General features: G+C 41.0%; 4 protein-coding genes across 9 annotated transcripts; 3 read left to right on the top strand and 1 right to left on the bottom strand.

The window, feature by feature from the left end:
• The first annotated feature begins 342 nt into the window (after positions 1-342).
• On the top strand, positions 343-1,549 carry LOC149484307 (TAR DNA-binding protein 43-like). Its single transcript, XM_089701889.1, has one exon. It carries the CDS (start codon positions 567-569, stop codon positions 1,464-1,466), a length of 900 nt encoding a protein of 299 aa, XP_089558015.1. The 5' UTR covers positions 343-566; the 3' UTR covers positions 1,467-1,549.
• A 2,627-nt stretch (positions 1,550-4,176) lies between these two features.
• LOC149484306 (serine/threonine-protein kinase MAK) lies at positions 4,177-8,240 on the bottom strand. Its single transcript, XM_089701888.1, has 5 exons — positions 7,078-8,240; positions 6,930-6,992; positions 5,952-6,062; positions 5,626-5,870; positions 4,177-4,281 (listed from the first exon to the last, which is right to left on the bottom strand). The coding sequence occupies exons 1-5, from the start codon at positions 7,914-7,916 to the stop codon at positions 4,220-4,222; spliced, it is 1,320 nt and encodes a 439-aa protein (XP_089558014.1). The 5' UTR covers positions 7,917-8,240; the 3' UTR covers positions 4,177-4,219.
• Positions 8,241-8,495: 255 nt separating this feature from the next.
• On the top strand, positions 8,496-12,501 carry TrpRS-m (Tryptophanyl-tRNA synthetase, mitochondrial). Of its 4 annotated transcripts, none has more exons than XM_089701880.1 (7): positions 8,496-8,810; positions 8,941-9,162; positions 9,605-9,844; positions 10,000-10,144; positions 10,631-10,782; positions 11,829-11,912; positions 12,229-12,501. In XM_089701880.1, exons 1-7 carry the CDS (start codon positions 8,529-8,531, stop codon positions 12,484-12,486), a joined length of 1,383 nt encoding a protein of 460 aa, XP_089558006.1. In that variant the 5' UTR covers positions 8,496-8,528; the 3' UTR covers positions 12,487-12,501. The 4 variants fall into 4 exon arrangements, with proteins under 4 accessions (XP_089558006.1, XP_089558005.1, XP_089558007.1 ...); XM_089701879.1 differs by having other exon boundaries at positions 8,496-8,816; XM_089701881.1 differs by having other exon boundaries at positions 8,550-8,686.
• Positions 12,502-12,506: 5 nt separating this feature from the next.
• Positions 12,507-22,558, top strand: LOC149484304 (NAD(P)H oxidoreductase RTN4IP1, mitochondrial). Of its 3 annotated transcripts, none has more exons than XM_089701885.1 (6): positions 12,507-12,704; positions 18,056-18,204; positions 18,516-18,739; positions 19,647-19,960; positions 20,127-20,418; positions 22,289-22,558. In XM_089701885.1, exons 1-6 carry the CDS (start codon positions 12,508-12,510, stop codon positions 22,433-22,435), a joined length of 1,323 nt encoding a protein of 440 aa, XP_089558011.1. In that variant the 5' UTR covers position 12,507; the 3' UTR covers positions 22,436-22,558. The 3 variants fall into 3 exon arrangements, with proteins under 3 accessions (XP_089558011.1, XP_089558010.1, XP_089558009.1); XM_089701884.1 differs by lacking the exon at positions 12,507-12,704 and adding an exon at positions 14,982-15,245 and having other exon boundaries at positions 18,016-18,204; positions 21,803-22,558; XM_089701883.1 differs by lacking the exon at positions 12,507-12,704 and adding an exon at positions 17,127-17,521 and having other exon boundaries at positions 18,016-18,204; positions 21,803-22,558.
• The last annotated feature ends 1,218 nt before the right edge of the window (positions 22,559-23,776 follow it).

Genomic DNA, 23,776 nt, shown 5'->3' with positions numbered 1-23,776 from the left:
CTCTTCCGTTACCGTTTGTATTTGATTTCATTGTTCTATATTACTTTTATGTCTCAAAATTCAATAAAAACATCATGTTGAACAGTATTAATTTGTTAATTTAAAAAAGTTAATATTAAATTAGTGGTCCACTTAGGTCGTGGACCTAGCCCAGGGGGGGGTCATGACCCCGTGACCCCCCCCCTGGATCCGCGCTTGAAAATTCCATTAATGGGGTGCTAAATTATTTGCATTGGTCTTTACTCTAGAGTTTTTTTATACCTCTAGAGTTTTTTATACCTAATTGGCTTGATAATTGCTCCGAGACCCAGTTAGTTCACGATGGCAATTCGAAAATGAAACGTCATACTCGTTCTGTCATCCAACTGTCACAAAGTACCTGATAGAGTTGATATTTCACGTAATTATTTTTTATTTATCAAGAGAATTATTACTTATTCTTTAATATTAACAAATCTATCGAAAAAAAGATATAAAAATTTTAAAAAACCACGAATTTTGACTAACTTGAAATGTAAAGTGAACGCAATGTGGTGTTGGGCTATTTGTGTCGGTTGGTAAACGAGATGTCGATAGAGTACGTGGTAGTAAGCGAGGGCGAACAAGATGAGCCCATCGAGCTGCCAACCGAGGAAGACGGCTCTTTGTTACTGAGCACGATTTCCGCGCAGTTCGCTGGAGCTAGTGGCCTGAAGTATAGATCCGGAGGTCGACTACGTGGATTGCGACTGTCGGATGACCGTGTCTTACCGCCAGCAGAGGGGTGGGCGGCCTTTCGCTATTTTTGTGCCTTCCCGCGATCGGATGTCCCAACTTCTGCACCTCGACCGCGCTGCTCGGATCTCATAGTACTCGGGCTACCGTGGAAGACGGGCGAGGACGCTGTGCGTGATTACTTTACCGCGTTTGGAGAACTGCTTATGGTGCAAGTGAAGCGGGACACGAAAACGGGACTCTCTAAAGGTTTCGGTTTTATTAAGTTCGCTGATTACGAGGCTCAAATGAGAGCCCTCGGAAGAAGACACATGATCGACGGTCGTTGGTGCGATGTACGCATCCCTAATAGTAAGGACGGAGGCTCTGCAGCTCATCGTAAAGTTTTTGTGGGACGTTGCACCGAAAGCCTCACAGCTGATGACCTCCGAGAGTACTTTGGTGCATTCGGACAGGTGACTGATGTGTTTGTGCCTAAACCGTTTCGGGCTTTTAGCTTTGTAACATTTTTAGACCCTGAGGTTGCCCAATCCTTATGCGGGCAAGACCACATTATTAAAGGGGTGTCAGTGAACATTTCAACTGCGTCCCCCAAGCGGGACCGCAGCGCGCGCTCCCAACTGCTGGGCTGGGGGCTGCTGGAGGGTGGCGCGCCGCGCGTGTACAGCTGGCCCCCCGACGCCTGGCAGCACTCGGCCCATTCACACACTGCAGCATTGCCTGATACCAAACCCTACCTCAAATATGAGTGACGCCTATTGCGCCTTGTTGATTGTTCACAGATTTTATATGAATGCAAATATGTAAATAATATATAGTATTGTATGAAGTTCAATTATTTGTATTATTTAAGTATTGTATTGCATATAACAACCATTGATCATCCTCAGTTATTTCTTTTTTTTTTTTTTTTTTTTTTTACAGTACAATAGGGGAGCGCTTGGCCACGATCTCGCCTGATGATGATCTTGCCTTATTGCATCATTGCAAACCTTTCATCATCATCAGCCGAAATACATAATATGTATATATTGACATATGCCATCCGCCAACCTGCACTGTCCAGTGTGGTGGATTAGGCCTGTACCTGCATAGGAAGCAAACCTTTATATCATTCAAAAATGATAATCAAGCCTCAACATCAAGTATGTAAAGTTTGGAAAACATTACTATATTAGACGTATATACAAACAATAAGCACACAGTATTAAGCCCGTGCACCGACATCAAAGCTTTTTAGTAAATAGCACATCTACATAATATCTAGTAATTAATAATATCAAATCTATTTTATTTTTTACTTTTGCGTTTTTGAAGTCGGTTATTTTTATACTATTTAATATGAGGCTTGATTTCTCATCTGTGGTATTATGCTATAATATTGGTTTTAGTTGTATACATAGTATATTATTATTAGTCTGTGGTGTTAGCTAATATTATTTAGATATCATATTACTAGCGGTCCGCCCTGGCTTCGCCCGTGGTACATGTTTACGTTTTTTTTCATAAGAACCATCCTCGTACTTCAAGGAATAGATTCCGCAGCGCACGCGATGACAGAATTTTTATTAAGGAATTTTTTACACCTTGGGTTACATTTGCATTTTTGGTAAGGATCTCTATTTTTTTTTGAAAATGTAATATAACCTATGTTTCTCAGTGAAGATGCAGCTTTCTAATGGTGAAAGAATTTATGAAATCGGTGAAGTAGTTTATGTGTGAAAACCATACATACATACATAATTACAAACCTTTCCTCTTTATAATATTAGTGTAGATAGTATAGATGTGCAATGGTAAATTATACCCTATTATAAGAAATATACCAGCGAGGCCGGGTTAAATATTAGTTTGAATGTAATAAGAATGTACTGCGATTCTACACAGCTACCTAATTGATTAACAAATCGCAGCAAGTCACCGACTATTAGCAAAGTGAAGGTAGTTGGGTCAAACGTCGTATAAACAACGTCCGAGCCCCTAGGCACGATCCGTACGATTGCACCACGAGTCAAAGGAAAGCGGCAATTTATAGTATTCGACAGCTAAGCATGTTCTGACAGGTGACAGTGACAGCTATATTGACAACTATTCATCCACAAAAATATTAAATCAAATGTTACGTCTAACACGGCCATACTGACAAACGTACGTCCTCGTACGCCTTTTCTCGTATTACAATACAACGGTAGTTCATCTCGGGATTTCAAAAACACACTGCCTCGGCCACACTGACCATACTTTTCTACGCACTCGTTAGTAAAACAGCGACTAGACAATACCTCAACGCTCAACTCCGACTAGCGAGTCAACTCACTACGGACATACAGACGGCGACTTGACGGTATATCTACGCTCGTACGACTAGTGAAATACATCACTACGATACGTCAGCGACTAGACAATACCTCAACGCTCAACTCCGACTAGCGAGACAACTCACTACGGACATGCAGACGGCGACTTGACGGTATATCTACGCTCGTACGACTAGTGAAATACATCACTACGATACGTCAGCGACTAGACAATACCTCAACGCTCAAATCCGACTAGCGAGACAACTCACTACGGACATGCAGACGGCGACTTGACGGTATATCTACGCTCGTACGACTAGTGAAATACATCACTACGATACGTCAGCGACTAGACAATACCTCAACGCCAGGGTTCGACTAGCGATTTGAATCACTACGAGCCAATAACATTCATCGTCAAAAAAACTCGGCACATGCTTCAGGACACCACTCGCCACGCCAGGGCACCATATTATGCTGTGCCGCGGCTTGAGTCTTCTTTTCCGTAGTCACCACAACGAGTTTCAACTCGTATCGACCACTAGGCAGGATGTTCACTACTTCGTAGGGCCCTCGCATCCCTGAATCTAATTTACCTGTGAACTGAGAGGTTTTTATTAAAAACACTGGACCGCAGCCCAGATAGCACACACAATTTCTTCGATGGACTACATTCCCGTTACAATAATCCACGTAACAAACTTTTACTTTACACAACGCACGAAAAAAAAAACACAAATGGCAGTTACAAAACTACGTAAACATAAACACATTTAAAAATAGTGGGCTTGAATTCTATCCCAATTCTGATATAAGAAATATACCAGCGAGGCCGGGTTAAATATTAGTTTGAATGTAATAAGAATGTACTGCGATTCTACACAGCTACCTAATTGATTAACAAATCGCAGCAAGTCACCGACTATTAGCAAAGTGAAGGTAGTTGGGTCAAACGTCGTATAAACAACGTCCGAGCCCCTAGGCACGATCCGTACGATTGCACCACGAGTCAAAGGAAAGCGGCAATTTATAGTATTCGACAGCTAAGCATGTTCTGACAGGTGACAGTGACAGCTATATTGACAACTATTCATCCACAAAAATATTAAATCAAATGTTACGTCTAACACTATATTTTATTTAAAGGAAAAATAATAATACACAAAATTATATCTAAATGCTTTTATTTATAATGAAGGATGTCTTTATCGTAGATATTTTGCAGCCCAATCAACGCGAGATGCACCGCTACCCACGGCCGCCGCTTCTAAACGAATAAAAACATATAAATAAAATGAACAACTTTTAACATTTAAGACTTATTATTATTAGGTAGTCAGTTTTTATTTCATTTAATCCTCACTTACTCACATAATATAAAGACTACTACTACTGACTACTATCCTCACTTATAAAGACACACAATACTACAAAATGTAAAATGATTTAACAATAAATAATTTTTATTTAATTTGTTTATTTAAAAGACAAATGCTCTGAAACTACTGGACCAGTTTGAAATAAGTATTCTTACACCGTGCTTTCACCAGTAGAAAACTATATTATTCCGGAATGACAGAACATTAGGTACCTATAATCTATATTGAGCCTATTTATTCCGGGTCATCTGTGCCTTTTAAAAAATGTTATTTAGTTTTTCCCATGATTCCCATTCGATTTTTATTAGTAATTGCCACAGTCTAAACTCTAGACTCTATAACCCATACGAAATAACTTGAGATGTTATTTTCAATAATATAATAATTAATATTATAGGCTGTACCTTTCCAAAATAAATAAAATAATGAAGTGTAATTCAAACTAAGTAGTTAATAACCAGTTTTACATACTTGGGTACTTTGGGTACCTAGAAAAAACTAATATGTCGCATTCCAGCAGAGTCTCAAGTTAAAATTGTCTATTTTAAGACGAATTTATTAGCTTCTTTTCTTTTTTCAATTAAATGACACCTTTTAATCGCAATACATATTAAATTATTAAGGTATACTGTCGGTCCGCCCCGGCTTCGCTCGTGGTACATATTTCGCAATAAAAGGTAGCCAGTAGCCTATGTTCTTTCTCAGGGTCTAAAGATTTTCTATGCCAAATTAATTCATCAAAATCGGTTGAGAGGTTTAAGCGGGAAAGCGTAACAGACAGACAGAGTTACTTTCGCATTTATAATATACATATAATATTCTTTATAATAAATATCATGGACCAATATACTCAAGAGCTGATCATGGGCCTGTTCCTTTACCATAATTTGAAAATAGATGTCGCTACTGTTAATAACTTATAATAAAAAAATATTAAACTTGCTTACAAAAACATACATAAAATCACTTTTTTTATATCTTAAATATTTGTTCTATTTTTAACCGACTTCAAAAAAAGGAGGATGTTCTCAATTCGACCGGTATAATATGTTTATATTATATGTATATATATGTATGTTCATCGATTATGCCGCTTTTACTGAACCGACTAACGTGATTCTTATTTTGATTGATGCAGAGTATTCCGGACTTTTCATTACGGAACCCTAAAAAAATATTAGACACAATAATAACAATAGGGTAACGAGACATTTCGTTCTGTTTCATCATACCATGCAAAGAACGGAGCGGGAGTGGACGAAAAAGGGAAGTGTCGATACGGGCGCCTGTGACATAACGCGTCGTGTTCAGATATGCGGCCGCGGCGCCTTCCGCCAGCGCGCCCGCGCCGCACGCGCGCCCACGCGCTTGGCCCGCCTTGGACGCGGGGGCCGCTTGCAGCGGCGCGAGCACGCTGCGCCCGCGCTTATCGCCCACACCAGCCCGGGAAATGTGAGACGAATGAACCACTTCACCCCTATACGACAAAATTTCGAAATTATTTTTATAAAGAGAAGATCGATCGAAAGTCCCAACATGTTTCCAATTTATGACCGACCCTAAAATATCTGCGAAACGGTCCTGTGGCGGCATCAACGCGACAGCAGGTAGATTGCTAAGTTCGTTAGTGTTTGGAACAATATTTTCCGCTTCACCACGCGTACTGCTTCTGAAATATTAATTAACTTCATTTACGACTGAATTATACAATTATACATAGATGAAACAGGATGAAACTTTTGATCTTAGAGTTTAATGCTCTAAGCTTTGGGTCGATAATATAATCTCATTATAGGAGTGTAGGTAACAAGCCGAACCAGATAGCCCAAGTAAATTATCAAAAAGAGAAGCAAGAGTTATTTTTATATAAAAAAAGAGATACCGATATAACATTATTGTATGTGTGTAGTTACTATGAAAAACCAAAAGAATAAACAAACAAAAAATTGACTAATATCTATAAGACACTATAGTAGAGCCATTTTAATAGGCAACATTTGACAGTTCAACAAAATTCAACAACGTAACCTAGTAACGACAACATAGAATAACATGATATTTCTTTCTGTTAGATCTGCACATTTGCTTAACTTTTTTCAATAACGATTACATATTTATAATAATAATGACCGATACAAGTAATTTTAAGATTTCATTTTACTGATGAACCATTCTAAACATAATAAACAATTTCTGAATTGAAGAACTGACGTCGCTACAATTTTGTGTCAATAAACCTTTTTTCTTTTTAAATACCAGAGATGTTACTCTAAAAATCGAGATCTGACATCTAGAATCGAATGCATTGATTACTTGTGAACAAAAATCATCATAAATTAATAAATTCGATTTACAAATGTTTCAAATCCGTATCGATTAATTCACTTTAATCGATGTTTTTAAGCAGATTACCTCTCTTCGAAGATAAAATTTATAGACGTCAAATGTTGCCTATTAAATTGGCTCGACTATAGTCACTAAGATAAGGTAGTCGCTTAAACAACAATTAATAAAACAACAATAAAACTAATCAAACCTTCTTGAATGTGATATTGGTGGTGGAAGAACTAATGCGGTACCGACTGCAAAATAAGGAAATCTGGAAAATATTTATTTATTATTTATTTAAGTATTTATTTATTTATTTGATTTAACTAAATTTTTGTATAGTAGTTGTATCATACCGAAGAGCTTGCACTGCGGTGGGGCGGTCTCGCGGTTGGTAACGAAGCAGCGCAGCCAGCAGAGCCACGGCAGCTTGAGAAGCATTCTGCACAACCCGCCCGAGGGGAATGCCGGTGCTGGCGGGAAACCTGAACCTTAAAACTTCAGCGAGACCATAACCTTCGGGCCACTCTTCACGAGATGGAGTCCCCAATATTGAACAAATTTTATATAACTGATCTATTTCTGAATTGCCCGGAAAAAGGGGTCGACATGTGTAAAGCTCAGCCATAATACACCCCAGAGCCCATAGGTCTATCGGCGCGCCATAGTGAGTATCGTGCAGTAAAACTTCCGGTGCACGATACCATCGAGTAGATACGTAATCTGTGTAAGGTGGTCGAGATCGAACTTCCCTTGCTAGGCCTAAGTCAGCTATTTTGACAAGCTCGGGTCCAGCGCATAATAAATTTTCTGGTTTTAAGTCACGATGAAAAAAGCCATGTCGATGCATATGTTGAAGACCTTGCAAAACTTGGTACAAAATGTTTCGCAAAACTGGTTCGGCAAACGGCCGTTCTGCATCACGTATGAGTTGGTACAAATTGCCCCGCATATATTCAAATACAAAATAAAGCGTATCGTTTTCTCTGATCACCTCGCGTAACTTTACGATGTTTGCGTGATTGAGTTTCTTTAGTGATTTGACTTCTCGGAGATTCATCGCTTCATCCCAGGAATAGTACTTGCGTTTCATTCGTTTGATAGCTACTTTTTCACCAGTATCTCGGCGTTGCGCTAATGCTACCGATCCATAAGTACCATCACCGAGTTGCTGTAGCATTACGTAGCGATTCATAATAAAATTTATTATCTTCTCTAGGTCGTAAATATATTATAAACTCACTCATCGGTTTGTACTTGAGATTATAATTTAAGAAGTACATTAAATTATTTTAGAATGGATAAATTTAATGGAATGCAGAATACCTTACAATATTGAAGATCGAAGTGCTCATTGTAAAAATGTCGGAGATAAACTTAATTTTTTTGTGAGCTCAGTATAATATTCTCATTGTTCTATACTATACTCTACTTTAACCATACTTTATATTTTTGGTAAAAAATTCTTCTTAATTACTCAGTCTCAAATGAAACAATGATGACAAAAATCGTTGCTATGGAAATTTCTAATGAATTCATTGCACGATTATACATGTTAGATCTGTGCTTATACATATTTCGTAAATAACAGATAAATATACTTTGTAAATGTTCACTTTAAAATCAAATCCATATATTATTACCTACACACAATCTTATTTTATAATAATATGTCCTACTACACGGGAAAATAACTTGGATCCTATTTTAAAACGAAAATGATTCACTCACTTGGAAATTGAAATTGATCCCTTATCAGTTGACACATGTCATAAGTCAAAACACTCACTAGGTACTCAAAAAAATTATGCTTCAAGTATCGTCGTCGTCGTCGTGTCAGCCGTGGGACGTCCACTGCAGACTGCTGGACAAAGGCCTCCCTCAGGGTTTTCCACCACGACCGGTCACCGGCGGCCTGCATCCATCTTTGCTTATTAAAATCAGCAAAGATATAATTTATGAAAAGTATCTCCTCAAGCTTTACTTAGCTCATATTCAAATGAATATCTTGAAAAAGTCTTCGCTTCGTTTCGTCTTAAGCTTTAGGAAACGATATTCCGCTCAATTCGTCCATACACAACTCAATAATGTAAAGGTTATCAAATAATGTGCCCACTGCTATGTATTTACAATAAAAATTTAGTGTGTATTGAATGCTTCTTAGATAAATGTTTGAGAAGCATACAGTAATTGTTTATAATATTTTTTGTTAATTTTAGCTGAAAGAAGATTTTGAACAAAATGAAAAGACTGAAATGGCAACTGAGAATAAGGATACCGAAAGGAATTGGCCTAAGAGAATAGTGACCGGGTTGCAGCCGACAGGCACTCTGCATGTAGGCAACTATTTTTCAGCAGTGCAGCGGTGTGTTAAGTTACAAAATGAAGGCAATGATGTTATGATATTTATAGCTGATTTACATGCATTGACAACTAAACAAGTGAGCATCGTTATTTATATATTATGTAATGATATACGTAATATATACTTTTATAATAAATAGGGAATAAATATTATGACCATCATAAAATACTTTGATATACAGGGTGTAATCGTTAAGTGTGCACAGGCGATTATTCCGTAACTATTGCAGAATTTCTCGTTTTATTTTCAAAAATTTATTACGGCCATTTTACTCATTATGTTAAGTACTTTCGATATCAGTTTAAAGTTTTTTGATATCTGCAATTGTTACAGAATAATCGCCTGTGCACACTTAACAATTACACCCTGTATACATTCATTCGCATTACCTTGTTTACATTTGTATAGATTAAATATTGTCTTTGACTAGATTTACTATGTTATTTTTCTGAAGTAGATCAGAACAGAAATGAATCCTGAGTGGTTAATAAATATGGAATGGAGTGTTTGGAATTCAGGATCCATCAGCGCTCTGGGAGCGCACACTGGAGCTGACGGCGTGCCTGCTGGCGAGCGGCGTGGACCCGGCGCGCACGGTGCTGTTCGCGCAGTCGGCCGTGCCGCGCCACGCCGAGCTGTGCTGGCTGCTGGCCTGCCTCGCCACGCACGCGCGCCTCGCGCACCTGCCGCAGTACAAGGAGAAGGCCGCCGCCGTCAAGGAGGTGCCTCTGGGCCTGTTGCTGTATCCCGTCCTGCAGGTCTACTGTCATTCGAACCTTTATTTTTGCACTCCTAGGCCACCGACTAGGAGTTCTAAATAAACGGTACAATAATCGTTATCGTTTATTTATTACATAATTGCAATGATTTAAAAAAAAATATTGAATAGCGTGAGTCGTTTTATTTGGTGCAGGCGGCGGACGTGCTGGTGTACCGCGGCACGCACGTGCCCGTGGGCGCGGACCAGCTGCAGCACCTGCAGGTGGCGTCGCAGCTGGTGCGCACGTTCCGCCACCGCTTCGGGCCCGCCTTCCCCACGCCGCGCGCGCTGCTGCCCGGTACGACATACTTTCATTTGACTCATATATTGCCAGAGTCCCTTCCCTATTCTTATTATAACAAAAAACCACCACAAATGTAACCCTGTCAGAAAGAGAGTTTGACACTTGAGATGATGTAGAATAATTTCTATCAAGGAAATCCCGAACTGGAGACTATGTGAATAAAACCCAGGAATCGCCATCGACTACGCGGGCGAGGCCTATGGCGGAAAGCTAGTGGAATATATCGTTAATTCTGATAATATAATTCGCAAGTTATCGACTCCTCATATTCACGATCGAACTGTATCTTCAAAAACATACATGTATCTATTAAACTGTCTCTTTTCTATACCAATAATAATAAAATTAGGATAAATAAAATTGGAGTGTTTGTTTTTAATATGTATTGAAATAACCGATTATTGCTTTATGTTAATTGTTAATAAAGTTTTATCTGGATTAGTGTGAAGGCTATTGCCATAATAGCTGCCTGTATTTCAGAGGACGGCAGCGACCGCATCCGCAGCCTGCGCGACCCGAGCAGGAAGATGTCGAAGTCGGACTCGGACCCCAAGTCGCGCGTGCTGCTCAGCGACTCGGACGACACCATCGCCCTCAAGATAAGGAAAGCGGTCACCGACTTCACGCCGCAGGTCGAGTATCTCAGTCTTTTTACTCATACATAAACATATAAAATAAACGATGTTTTGATAAAAGAAGTGAACTGTGTACGTGATCTAGGCGTATCGCTAGATTCAAAATTGATTATGTCGGAACATATTGACATCATTGTAAATAAAGCCTATAAACAACTTGGTTTCATAAAGCGATCATGTAAAGATTTTAACAGCATAAATTGTATAAAATCTCTATATTCGGCCTATATTCGAAGCATACTCGACTACGCGTCGAGTATTTGGTCTCCCAGCTACGCCGTATACATAGATAGAATAGAATCAATACAAAAAAGGTTTCTCAGGTTTTTAAGCTTTAAAAACTTTACTTATTTTGACAGCTATGATGAAGCTTGTATCCGCTACGAAATAGAACCGCTAGAAATACGACGTAAACGAAGTGATCTAATGTTGCTTCACGCATTATGGAATAACCACATTGACTGCTCAGAATTGCTTGAATCGATGCAATTGAATGTACCCGGTTTTCGTACACGTCAGACTAACTTATTTTACATCCCTAAAGTTAATACTAATTATGCACGAAACGGTGTGTTAAATCGCATTATGCGTGTATACAACGCTGAGTACGCAAGTGCTGACATTTTCCTACTCTCTAAACAACGCTTTACTAATGAAATATCTAAAATAAATGGTTTTTTAAACAAGCACTAGCACACACGCACACACCTACACGCACGCACACGCACACATACACACACACTCACACACACTCTCACACACACACTCATTATGTTATGTTTTTTATTAATATTATTGTTACTAGTTTATAGTCTATTCTTGAGAATGATATTATGTTGTAATCCTTATTGGCTTTTTGTTCAGTTAATCAGCAAAATAGTGGTCTTGTTAAATGTAAAGCTGTTGGATTACCAAAATAAATAAATAAATACATAGTTCAAAGGGAAGGAAAAGAAAAGACATTCGTTATTTTACTCTGATTATTATTTATCGAGTTGCATCTTACATCTCATAGCATATCATCGTATTTTTCACTGTCGCAGGTCACGTTCGACCCCGAGAATCGGCCGGGCGTGTCTAATCTCATCACGCTACACTGTCTCGCGGCAGACAAGTTACCGGAGGAGGTGAGGGTCGATTTTCGTGACATCAACAATGATATTATAAAGTGTAGATAGGTCACCGACGCGACATTCGATCCTCCAAGAAGGCACATTAACGCATACACGATTAGACGTCAAAGTGAGATGGCACGATTCAACAGAACCATTTGTTAGAGAAAAAGTGACAAGGAAAATGTGGCTAAATAGACACAGTTCGACGCGCCACTACCGGAGCTAATTTATCTTATAATATCATCGTATCACTAGTCATCATATTATTATCTCCCTCTCTATCGACGGCGACGATATCGACCATTCAAAAGTCTGTCGGCCCGCACAGGTGGTGGAGGAGAGCGAGGGGCTGACGACGGCGCAGTACAAGCGCGAGGTGGCGGCGGCGCTGTGCGGCGCGCTGGGCCCCGTGCGCGCGCGCGCCGCCGAGCTGCGCGCGCGGCCCGCCCTGCTGCGCGACGCGCTGCAGCACGGCGCCGCCCGCGCGCGCGCCCGCGCCGACGAGGTGTACGCCGACGTGGCGGCGCGCGTGGGGCTCGGCCCGCCCGCCGCGGCCCGCCGGCCCGCCGCGCGCGCGCCGCGCTAGAGCCGGTGGTGGTGGTGCTGCATGGCGAGCGCGTGCTCGTGCGGCGGCGGGGGCGGGGGCGCGGGCGGCGGCGCGCGCTCGCGCAGCAGCGCCACGACGTCGCGCAGCAGCTCCACGGCCTGCGCGACGGCCTCGGCCTGCTTCTCGGCGGCGAGCGCGGTGCGCATGGCGGCCTCGGCGAGCAGCTCCTCGGTGGCGAGGCGCGGCTCGGGCGCGGCGCCCGACCCCTCCGAGTACATGTCGTCGTCCAACGACGGCTTGCGCTCCTCGTCCGACTGTCCGCCGCCGACGCCGGCGCCTACGCTACTCGCTGCAATGGATTACATTAACTATCTAAAGATGTTCTGAATAATACAATTTAATTGTATAAAACTTTGTGAATAAATAGTGTCTAATAGTTAAAATGTTAAATAAATGCATCACATAAAAATTCACAATCTTAAACAGGAGGTTTTAAGACTGATTCAGTGTTACCCATAAAGTTTTTGAAAACCCTCCTCTTATATATGATTCCACTTTCTTTTCCACAATTATATTATTATTAAATGTTATAAAATGATCTGATATACTAAAGGAAATATGATAAGACTTTTTGTCTGTATTGTACACATTGCCAGCCATCTCCCACAGGTTGGCATTATCACTTCTAGTATCCTTAGTCCTTATTTCCATTTAAAATTTTATTTTTCAAAACTATCTAAATATATTCAATCCTATAAAATATTAGTTTTAAAATATGTAAACATTTTATTTGTATACATTATTGCAGGCTGTGTTTGCCGCTTGAAGGTGTAGCACTTATTAGATGAGAGATAACATAGGATAATCATTTCGAGTTTCCAGCTCTCAAGTAAATGTTATAATATAAAGCAAATAATAACAATGGTTCAAGATACAAACATTCGGCTTTACAATTAAGGAGGTTCTGTAGCCGCTCTTCAGCACTCGAAAGATCCCCTAGAGCGCCTCCTGCAGCAGACTTCTTTCTAGCTTTGTACTTTACATCTGCCCAGTACTGAAAAAGATTGATTTCAGGATTAAATATGAATAAAATTTCAGCACACTGAAATGTTCAGTAGGTCTTATTCAAAGTCATAGAAATCTAAATAACAAGACACATAGAAGTGCTATAATGTCATAATTCGTATGAAAACCGCTGTCGCCAAAATCAACACATTTAAACCGATAGCTAAACAGTACACACAAGTAAACAATGCCTTTTATTGGACAGCTTGATTTTAGTGAAAACTAACTTAAATATTAAATTAAGCTTTTTAATATGTATCCTAACGCACGAATTTACAGTTTATTTTAGAATAACATCCCTAAGTATATGAGACGTTTTGTTTCTTTTTGCTCCAATAAGGTTGAAATTTGTGTTAAACGTGATAATAAGAATGGTCGACTGTGTCATTCATTGTTATTTCGATTACTATGGTGACACTCGTAATACTTGTAAATATTCTATAATTTTAAGGAAAAACGACATTATTTCTAAAAAAAATATTTACCGATGAAATATTATTCCTTTATTAGTATAATTACAACTTGTGGAAGAATTTCCGCAATGGGAAATGCTGAAACACACCATGTTTACACACATACGTCTCCAGAGCAACTGAACAGTGACGAACACATTGGTGGTGTGAAAGTCACCCGAGTGGCGACAAGGTCACGCGCGCTTACGACTTCTAGTGTCTTGTTATTTAGATTTCTATGTTCAAAGTATACTTTAGATTTTTTTATTAATAATCACATACCCGGCACCACTTATCGGGTGACTTGCGAGCTCCACCGGTATCTGCCGCGGCAGCGTTAAGTCTTTCAGCAAGAAGCCGCCACAATTTACTTGCACTGAATCGAGAGTAAATAGATTGTTTGCCTGCCGCAAAATCGGGGTGCTCTTCCATAAACGTCAGCAGCAGATCTAGTTGCTCTGCGCTCACTCTACTCCTGGATAAGGCTGTGTTCATCTCTCATGCTTAGCGTAAAACACACGCAAGCTCACTATAAAAGTAGGAGCTGCACCGAGTAGAAAATATAATATGTTTTTCAGTTTATACAGTATCTTGTCATTTTGATTGAAAGTAGTTTTGGGATTCTGGTAGCCTGGTAGGTATGCCGTATGTTCCACAGTATGTTCTGTTATATTTAAAACAAAAAAAGTAGTAACTAGTATGTACTATGTACTATTAACTATAGTGGTACCTACTTACTACCACAGCAACTTACTACCTACTTTATGTCTATCCACAAGTCTATCAAATGTCTATATTCAAATTTGACGTGACATTGACATCTATATTCAGGCCCCGCGTCCGCAGAGCTGTATAGTGTATAGTCTGTGATAATTACACATATATTATAGGCACACAGTCACACACAGTCTTCACACAGTGATCATACCAGCACACACTCGGAGAAATTAAGCCGTAGACAGAGAAACCAATCTCTGTTTACGAATTAAGCACACACGTCTAAGGCCGTATTCAGAAAGAAAGCTGGAAACTTATAAGCGCTTACCGGCGCATGTCAGCGCTGGTTCGTTCGTTCACAAAGGAAGCAGGTTAAAGCAGACCAAGACAAATTTTATATGGCAGCGCCCAGCGCTAACCAGCACTCATTGAAGCTTGTCGGCGCCGTTCAGCGCTTATCGGCGCGTGTTCATATATTTTCCTGCGCGGGTTACCAGCGCTGACAAGCGCCGGTAAGCGCTTATAAGTTTCCAGCTTTCTTTCTGCATAAGCCCTTATATACAAGTAGGTACATACTTGTATAATATAATTTTGTGTTTATTTTATACTACACAGGCTTAGATCATTAAGTAACTAAACTTACTTAATGATCTAAGTACACAGGTCAGTGTCAGCATCCGAAAGGCATCCGATGAGAAATGAATTTGACTTTTGACAGGTGACATAATAATATTACCGAACCAAGAAGCTTATATCTAATACACTGGAGATTGCACTTATGACCATTAACTTGTCACAAGAAAATATAACCTTGAATGACGTCAGTGTTGTTTTTTGTCTCTTTCTGTGGGTGACCACACTGGTTTGTATATTCAGGATTTTTCGAAATAAAAAAAACTAAAAATCATGGTCTATAAATAATAACGACATATATTTTTAACAGTATTTATATTATAATATTACTGGTCAACTTACATGAATAATTATCATCTTTATAGGTACATACCATTTTAATTGGTAGAGAATGATAGTTTTAAATAACGCTTGATAACTTTTGATCTAATACTACGATTTTTTAATTAAAATGATTGCTACATACATTAAAACATCGTTTTGGTTACTCAAGCTTCAGTCTAAAACTTTTCAATATTCCAAAGGGAGAGTTGCATCGCTAGTGTTGATGTGTGGTAACGATATTACAGTTCTCAGAAATTCGTATGTCTTTCAGGAGCTGTACTTACGGTTACTAATGGTTTCATGGTGGTTAATTATAATTTAACCCATTGACCACCGAGCGCCCCGATCAGGGCGCGACACAATAGATTATCTATTGTGTCTGTGATTCCGGGGACTGATGGAATAATTAAAATTACTTTATCAATTGAGACGCAGTAACAAGAATGTGGTAAATAAAAAGGTATAGCACTTTTCAAAAGGTATTTTTTTTCTGGACCGTAATCCTCAGGCTTAAAATGCAAACTGCATATTCTGGCATGTTGATAAATTTTACCCTTGATAGGCACTATGGACAGCCATTTATTTCTTTTTATTTCATTTTTGGAAAGCTGAAATACGTAAAACAAAAAAATATTAGGTTAAAAAGTATAAATTTCAATGTAAAAAAGAACAAACCACAATATGTGAGTGCAATACCGATGTCGTGTGTTGTTTCATTACTAGATAGTATAAAATATTTTAAAATGGTGTTCTAAATGTTCATCATAATATTGTTTAGCAATATATTATCGTCGCTATCCGTAAAAACCCATCATCATGGTTACCTTACTTGTTAAATTTGTTTGTTGAAAACTTGTTGAAAAATGATGAAAGTATTAGGAAAAGAACTTATTTAACATGATTGCTTAGTAAAATGATGATAAATTTGACGATTTTTGCCATTAAAATGATTCTAAACAGGTAAATGCATGAGTATTGAGGAATATTGTAAATAACGTAAATATACACTTGCCTGTGAAATTATAGGCCAGAATTTGGTGTCCAAAAACTTCTGCAATTTTTCACAATGCAATACATTATTAATATTCGGAAAATATTTATTAAATACGCAACAATATTAACTTAAATATTCGAAGCGACGCAATTTTTTTGACACTTATGTCATATTGTCAAAGTGAGAGTTGCTACAATTTTATTATGGTAACTACCCATAATCAGGGAATATCGCTTTTTAATAATTGGTTCAGATACTTATTTTATTTAGCATAAATAATAATTGTCTCATGCAACAATGCTTCTGAATGACGTTGTTGGCAATTTATCAACAAACTCATGTACAAAAACTAACCTTTTGCACAGAATATTACAGCATACATAGTAGCCTTGGGAAAACTTCGTATTAACAGTGGCAATACCGAGTTAGGTGTGAAAGTGATAGAACACAACAATTTTCTTGTTACACGTCAAATGTTCATACCGAAATCTCCAGTGTATAAGATATAAGCTTCTTGTACCGAACCGACTTCCGATTGTGTAAATGTCAGAACTCAGAAGTCAAAACTCAAAAGTCAAAACTCAAAAGTTCAAAACCAAAGTAAAACTGTAGTCAAGAAGGAAATGTGAAGGAAAATTTTCTTTTTAAATTGGAATACTTACTAACGTTACTAGCAATACATACTAAAATAAATGAAATATTGAACATGATAATTGCCTTAACAATTTATTTTTCTATATGATGTGAATTATAGACTTATACATATTATGAGAGTACAAAAAAAGAGTTAAAGTCTGTTATTTATAAATATTCTTTTCACTCATCAAAACTTTAATTTTAATTGTATGGTCGAAATCTCAGAGCAGTTTATATTTCATTACTTATAGCAGTGAGTATAAAAAAGGATTTCATAATATTCAAAATATAATTATAGAAATCGCCATAACCTCTTCGGTGCAGAGGTTAATCTTTGGGATCTAGGGGTTATTCCTATCCTATGTCCTGAGGATTGACTGTCTTTCTTGTCTTTATGTACCAAATTTAATTCATGCCATTTCAGTAGTTTAAGTGTGAAGAAGGTTAGAAAGACGTAAACATTTATTTTATTTGTAGGGATTATAACACAGATTGTTTTTTTTTTTAAAGTCCCTAGTTCAAACCAGATACAGGTTATTGAATATTTTAACTTCACTACTTAAACTACGCTGAAATTTCACTTATATTGTAAATGATTGTTACTGTAAAAAAAAACTAGAATGAAAGAAAGAAATAACATATTTTATTTATACAGAATGGAAATGGATATGCTTTCAACTTTTTAACACAATATTTATTTTTTCACAAAATTGCTTTAATGATTTAATTTTGATAACGTTATTACAGTAAGAAGAATGTTAGAAAGCCAAGTGAAAAGTGTGGCTAGCAGAATGCGGGCGTGGCGAGTGCACAGCTATGGCGGCCTGGCAGAGCTGCGACTGGACAGCGCTCGTGTGCCAGCTCTGAGGAGCACTGATGATGTGCTCGTTAAAGTGCATGCTGCATCTCTAAATCCACTTGATGTGGCTATGCTCGGTATGTCTACTTTTTGCCTTATGTGTGAGTTTGGCTGGCCACTCAAACTCATTCTACTATCCTGCTAATATTATGAACACCAAAGTTTGTAAGCATGGGATGGATCGATGTCTGTTACTCTTTCACTTAAAAACTACTAGAAGGACTCCGATAAAATTTTACAGAAATTTAAGTTATACATCACAATAACACATGCGGTATAGAAGTACTTGAATTTATATCCGGGTTCGTCTGCCGTCCATAATATGCTTTCACTGTGTGTGCGCTTGGAATGCGGCTCGGGAACATATAAATATATTGCGCGGGAGCAGGTGGGTACGGGTCGCGCGTGCTGAACGCGCTGCGGCGCGCGGAGAGCGCGGCGGGCGCGGCGGAGCTGGGCGAGCTGCCGCTGGTGCCGGGGCGCGACTTCTGCGGGCGCGTGGAGCGCGCGGGGCCGGCGGCGCGCCTGCGGCCGGGCGCGCGCGTGTGGGGCGTGCTGCCGCCGCACCGCCCCGGCGCGCTCGCCGACTACGTGCTCGTCAAGGACCGCTGGGTGCGTGCCTCCGATTCCGCTGCTCTCTGAATTTAATATGATGCGCATAATAAAGAAGCAAATGTGTTAAAGGTCTCTGAACGATTGCTTGTCAAGAAAAAATAAAACCCGATACAGAATTGTATGCTTATAGCTATCGCGTTGAGACTTGAGCGTATGTTAAACACGCTTTAATTAGCTTCACCTGAAGCTGTAGCTTCAGTATGTAACTGATTCCTATTAGACTGGATTTTGACCCACTTTACACATACATTGAATTTTGATTGAATTCAAAGTTTGTAAACTTTGTATCAAGGATCGGTCTCGGTACATTAATTTCATGAGTTTAATCCATCAGGCCCTGGAATCACAGACACAATAGAAAATTTATTGTGTCGTGACTCGTGGCCTGATCGGGCCGTTCGGGGCTCAATGGGTTAAGAGTTTTTTTGAAGTGAAACTTCTTTCTCGTAGAAAAAAATTTAGTGTAACATTTTTTCGTTACGCGTGACATTTTTCCGTTACGCGCCATCTTTTTCTTATCCCTACCACGCGTGATTCGACGTATTTCTGTAAAGTTGCTTAAAGTAAATTATTTTTTGAAAAATAAGGTCATAAAGAAGTTTCACTTCTTACGTGTACGTGTGTACTGTGTACACTAGTACCAACACGCACACATTTTGTATTTTAAAAAAAAAAAGGTCATAAAGAAGTTTCACTTCTTACGTGTGTACACGCACATATATTTTTTAACTGTATTTATTATTTTTCCTATACATATTTTATTGTAACTACATATTTGTATATTTTGAGCAACTTATCTGTAAAGATCAATTTCAAAAAGTTCAGACTCTCGATGACATTTTGAATATAAACGGACAATACTATTATCGTAACGAGTAATAATAACGATAACGAGGGCGCGCAGGCGGGGCGGGCGCCGCAGTCGCTGGACGAGTGGCAGGCGGGCGGCGCGCTGTACGCGGCGCTGACGGCGTGCAGCGCGCTGCGGGCGGCGGGCGTGCGGGTGGGGGCGCGGGGCGCGGGGCGCGGCGCGCGCGCGCTGCTGCTGGGGCTGGGCGGCGTGGGGCAGGCCGCGCTGCAGCTGCTGGCGCACTCGGGCGCGCACGTGGCGGTGGGCTGCGCGGCCGAGCTGGCGCCGCTGGCCGACGCGCTCGGCGCCGCCGCGACGCTGGACCGACACGCGCCCGACTACGACCGGCAGCTCGATGACGCCGGACCGTAAGCCTGTCGATTTTGCTTTTTGAAATTAAAACGACTCATAAAATCATACATAAAACCGGGTGGCAAACGAAATGTTTATTATACACGACAGATTTCAAGTTTCAACAATAATTGAATTAACTATTTATCGAGTCCGCAACTAAACGAGGCGCGCGCGTCGCAGGTACGACGTGATACTGGACTGCTGCGGCGCAGGCGGGTGGGAGGCGGGCGCGCGGCGCTGGCGGTTCGCGCGCTACGTGACGCTGAGCACGCCGCTGCTGGCGCTGACGGACGCGCGCGGGCTGGCGGCGGGCGCGGCCGGCGCGCTGGCCGCGCTGGCGGGGCAGGCGCTGGCGGCGGCGCGCACGCACACACCGCACGCCGCGCCCTGCCCGCCGCACGTGCGCTGGGCCTACTTCGTGCCGCGCGCCGATGACATCGAGATGCTGAGGCGCCTCGCGGAACGGGGGAAGGTAAATACTGGACGCCGATAAAATTAATCAAAAGGCTATACCGAGCTATACGTGCTGGCCACGGACAATTCGCTATAGCGAAAATTCGCGCGGCGCGACTGGCGGCGCGTCTTGCGAATGAATCAAATGTATGGAAATGTACTGGGCATGCCACGCGCAGCGGCGACCAGCGAGACGACCGGCGAATTTCCCCGAGCGAATCGCGCGGCACGACTAGCGATCGAAACAAATGTATGAGTTATGTGTCTCTCTTTTTTTAATTCATGCACCCTTGCAATCAATCCTAGGGAAGGAACAGGTCCCCTTAATACAGGTTATACCTAGTAAGGGGGCCTGAACCCCAATCTATTGTAAGTTGTAACTTGTAACTTGTAAGTTGTAAGTTATTACGGCGCAGGCCACGGAGTCGAGCGGCAGACGCGGCGACTACTCCCGGAGCGAACTTAATTTAAAATATGTAGTTTGTTTTTTTTTCGCGAAAATGGAGACGGAAGCTTTTATTGCAGAAATTCTAGCTAGACCAGCTATTTGGAAGTCTAGCCACCCCGCAACTTAATTTTTCATCATGCCTATATTTTTCATATTTTTGGTGGAATTCTCCGTCTGTAACACGATTTCCATTTAATTCGTGTACTCCACTATATCTTCCAAACATTAAATCTTGAGCAAAAAAGCTGCTACTCTCCAAACAACGTCGAGCTAACTTTGATAAAGCCATCTCGTCTCCTCGTCTACACTGGTCGCGGCGGCGAACGCAACTGCCCGTGGCGTGCTTACCGCGCCGCGCGAATTGCCGCGCCGCACGTCGCGCCGTCGGTCGCGCCGCCGGTGTCCGTGGCCAAGGTGTCATAGTTTCACAGATAGGTACCCACGCGGCGGCTTCACCCGTTTACTAGAATGCTTTTATTTTTATTTTTTATTTTTATTTTTATAAGAACACAACAGTCATACATGATTTAATATAACAAAGTTCTAAAACTAACTATGACCACACAACATGAATGCTATTAGCATAAAGGCGCCACGCATCAAATTGGAGTGACTCGCGTAATTATATACCTTCCCTTACACTATTACTACTTTCCGTATTCTTATATGTACTAAAAATATAGATAATTAATGAGAAGCATGGTTGTTTGTCCATTTGTTGTCTTTTCACGTCGCAAAAGCGCGATTTCATTATACGATTTTTGTGTCTAAGGTGGTCTTAGTAGAGGTAGTTAGAAAGTCATCGACGTTATGACGTATTTCTTTACCGCGATAAAGATTTTATTCCCATGGGAATTTTTTCCTCGTCTACGTGGGAAAAACCGGATCCCAGCTTTCTAGATTGAATATGAAACCTCAAGTAATATGAAATAACTAGTGTCACGGTGGTGGTCAGTTCAAGGTGCAGGTGGAGCAGGTGTACGGGTGGTGGGACGCGGCGCGCGCGCTCGAGCGCGTGCAGCGCGGCCACGCGCGCGGCAAGCTCGTGCTCGACTTCACCGCGCACCCGCCCCACCCGCCCGCATCAACTAATAACTAGTGTCACGGTGGTGGTCAGTTCAAGGTGCAGGTGGAGCAGGTGTACGGGTGGTGGGACGCGGCGCGCGCGCTCGAGCGCGTGCAGCGCGGCCACGCGCGCGGCAAGCTCGTGCTCGACTTCACCGCGCACCCGCCCCACCCGCCCGCATCAACTAATAACTAGTGTCACGGTGGTGGTCAGTTCAAGGTGCAGGTGGAGCAGGTGTACGGGTGGTGGGACGCGGCGCGCGCGCTCGAGCGCGTGCAGCGCGGCCACGCGCGCGGCAAGCTCGTGCTCGACTTCACCGCGCACCCGCCCCACCCGCCCGCATCAACTAATAACTAGTGTCACGGTGGTGGTCAGTTCAAGGTGCAGGTGGAGCAGGTGTACGGGTGGTGGGACGCGGCGCGCGCGCTCGAGCGCGTGCAGCGCGGCCACGCGCGCGGCAAGCTTGTGCTCGACTTCACCGCGCCGTCCCCACCCGCCGCAGACACCATCGCGCCTACGTAGAATAGCTCAAGGCGTTGCGTTCGAACTGGAATCTAGGGAGTTCATTTTGAGAACGTTAATAGTGTTATAGTTATTAAAGTATTATTTTTTTTGTTAATGAAAATTATGTTTTGAATAAAATAATTGGTATTTTTATTTTTTCCTGTACGTCCCGCTTTTAACGTATATAACGCCGTTAGATTCTGCGACATTAAAAAGTGTTGATACAAGGTTGATACAATGTGATTCGAAACATTTGCTACTTTTTATCTTCTCTTAATTCATGGCTCTCAATAAGTAGGGCGTCCTCGGTCCTTCGATTGTAATAAGATCATAGAATATCCTATCCTACTTCCTACTAATATGTATTATAAATGCGAAAGTTTGTGAGGATGGATATGTGTGTGTGTGTATGTTTGTTACTCTTTCACGCAAATACCTACTACTGAACCGATTACAATGAAATTTAGCTCGCATATAATAGAGGGTATCTTATGTAAACACATAGGATGTTTTATCCCGGAAATACCACGGGAACGGGAACTATGCCAGTTATTTTTAAAACGTGGGCGAAAAGCTAGTATACTTTAACGCATTAGCTACTATTAAGTATTCTTTGCTTTAACGCTATGATTGTAGTATAACGAAGTTAGGCCGCTAGGTGGCGTTGTCAACGCGTATTTAAAATCTGCTTAGTACTTAGTACTTAATACATATTTCATACGATAAAATTATCAGTTGAAACTTGAATTCAGTTCTCAGCTGCGAAACACGGTTTAATTAAGTGGATGATATTCTAGCGTTGCCTAAGTTATCTACACTCCAAAATAATTTGACATTATACATATTATGCAAATTATGTACTTAGGTACCTACTTTATTTATAATTATTATTTGAGAATTTACTTTTCCCATAAGTCCGTTAGGTTATTTTGTAAAGTCGTGAGACCCCTTCGATGTGCTGTACGGCGCGGGCGGCTGTGCGCCGCGGCGCGCGGTGTGCGCGCGGCCGCGTGCGGCGCGGTCGGTGCGTCGCCGCACACAACACGCGCACACCAGCAAGTCAGGAGGAACATAATAAACATGACCGCTATGACGTCGGAGAACCGGTACGGCCGGTTTGCGAATTCAATACCAATCTATACATATAATAAAATCGTAGGAAAGTCAAAACTGTACATCGAATATTTTTTTAAAAGAATACATAATCCATGATCTATAATCGATATAGAAGCCAAAAATATAGTTTTTAGAATTTTTGTCTGTTTGTCTGTTTGTCTGTTTGTCTGTATGTTTGACCGAGCTAATCTCGAAAAGTACTGCATAGATTTACTTCAAATTTTGCATGAATATTCCTAAGAG

This window comes from Colias philodice, chromosome 12 (genome assembly GCF_061535455.1).
Source record: "Colias philodice isolate Cphi_HAF_F1 chromosome 12, ilColPhil1 Martin Lab GWU primary, whole genome shotgun sequence".
Classification (NCBI taxonomy): domain Eukaryota; kingdom Metazoa; phylum Arthropoda; class Insecta; order Lepidoptera; family Pieridae; genus Colias; species Colias philodice.
This window is presented reverse-complemented; position numbering and strand designations above follow the sequence as displayed.

Bases quoted from the DNA above. Each gene is read 5' to 3' on its own strand.
- LOC149484307 (XM_089701889.1), top strand. From the start codon at position 567: ATGTCGATAGAGTACGTGGTAGTAAGCGAGGGCGAACAAGATGAGCCC.
- LOC149484306 (XM_089701888.1), bottom strand. From the start codon at position 7,916: ATGAATCGCTACGTAATGCTACAGCAACTCGGTGATGGTACTTATGGA. The intron at 6,063-6,929 runs GTTTGATTAGTT...TTAATATTTCAG, and splicing joins CCAATATCACATTCAAGAAG to AAGCAGTACGCGTGGTGAAG. The intron at 4,282-5,625 runs GTATGATGAAAC...TTATTCGTTTAG, and splicing joins CCCGCTCCGTTCTTTGCATG to AAGCGGCGGCCGTGGGTAGC.
- TrpRS-m (XM_089701879.1), top strand. From the start codon at position 8,529: ATGCTTCAAGTATCGTCGTCGTCGTCGTGTCAGCCGTGGGACGTCCAC. The intron at 8,817-8,940 runs GTTATCAAATAA...TGTTAATTTTAG, and splicing joins CACAACTCAATAATGTAAAG to CTGAAAGAAGATTTTGAACA. The intron at 9,845-9,999 runs GTCTACTGTCAT...TATTTGGTGCAG, and splicing joins TGCTGTATCCCGTCCTGCAG to GCGGCGGACGTGCTGGTGTA.
- LOC149484304 (XM_089701885.1), top strand. From the start codon at position 12,508: ATGGCGAGCGCGTGCTCGTGCGGCGGCGGGGGCGGGGGCGCGGGCGGC. The intron at 18,205-18,515 runs GTATGTCTACTT...GCGCGGGAGCAG, and splicing joins ACTTGATGTGGCTATGCTCG to GTGGGTACGGGTCGCGCGTG. The intron at 20,419-22,288 runs GTAAATACTGGA...GGTGGTGGTCAG, and splicing joins GCCTCGCGGAACGGGGGAAG to TTCAAGGTGCAGGTGGAGCA.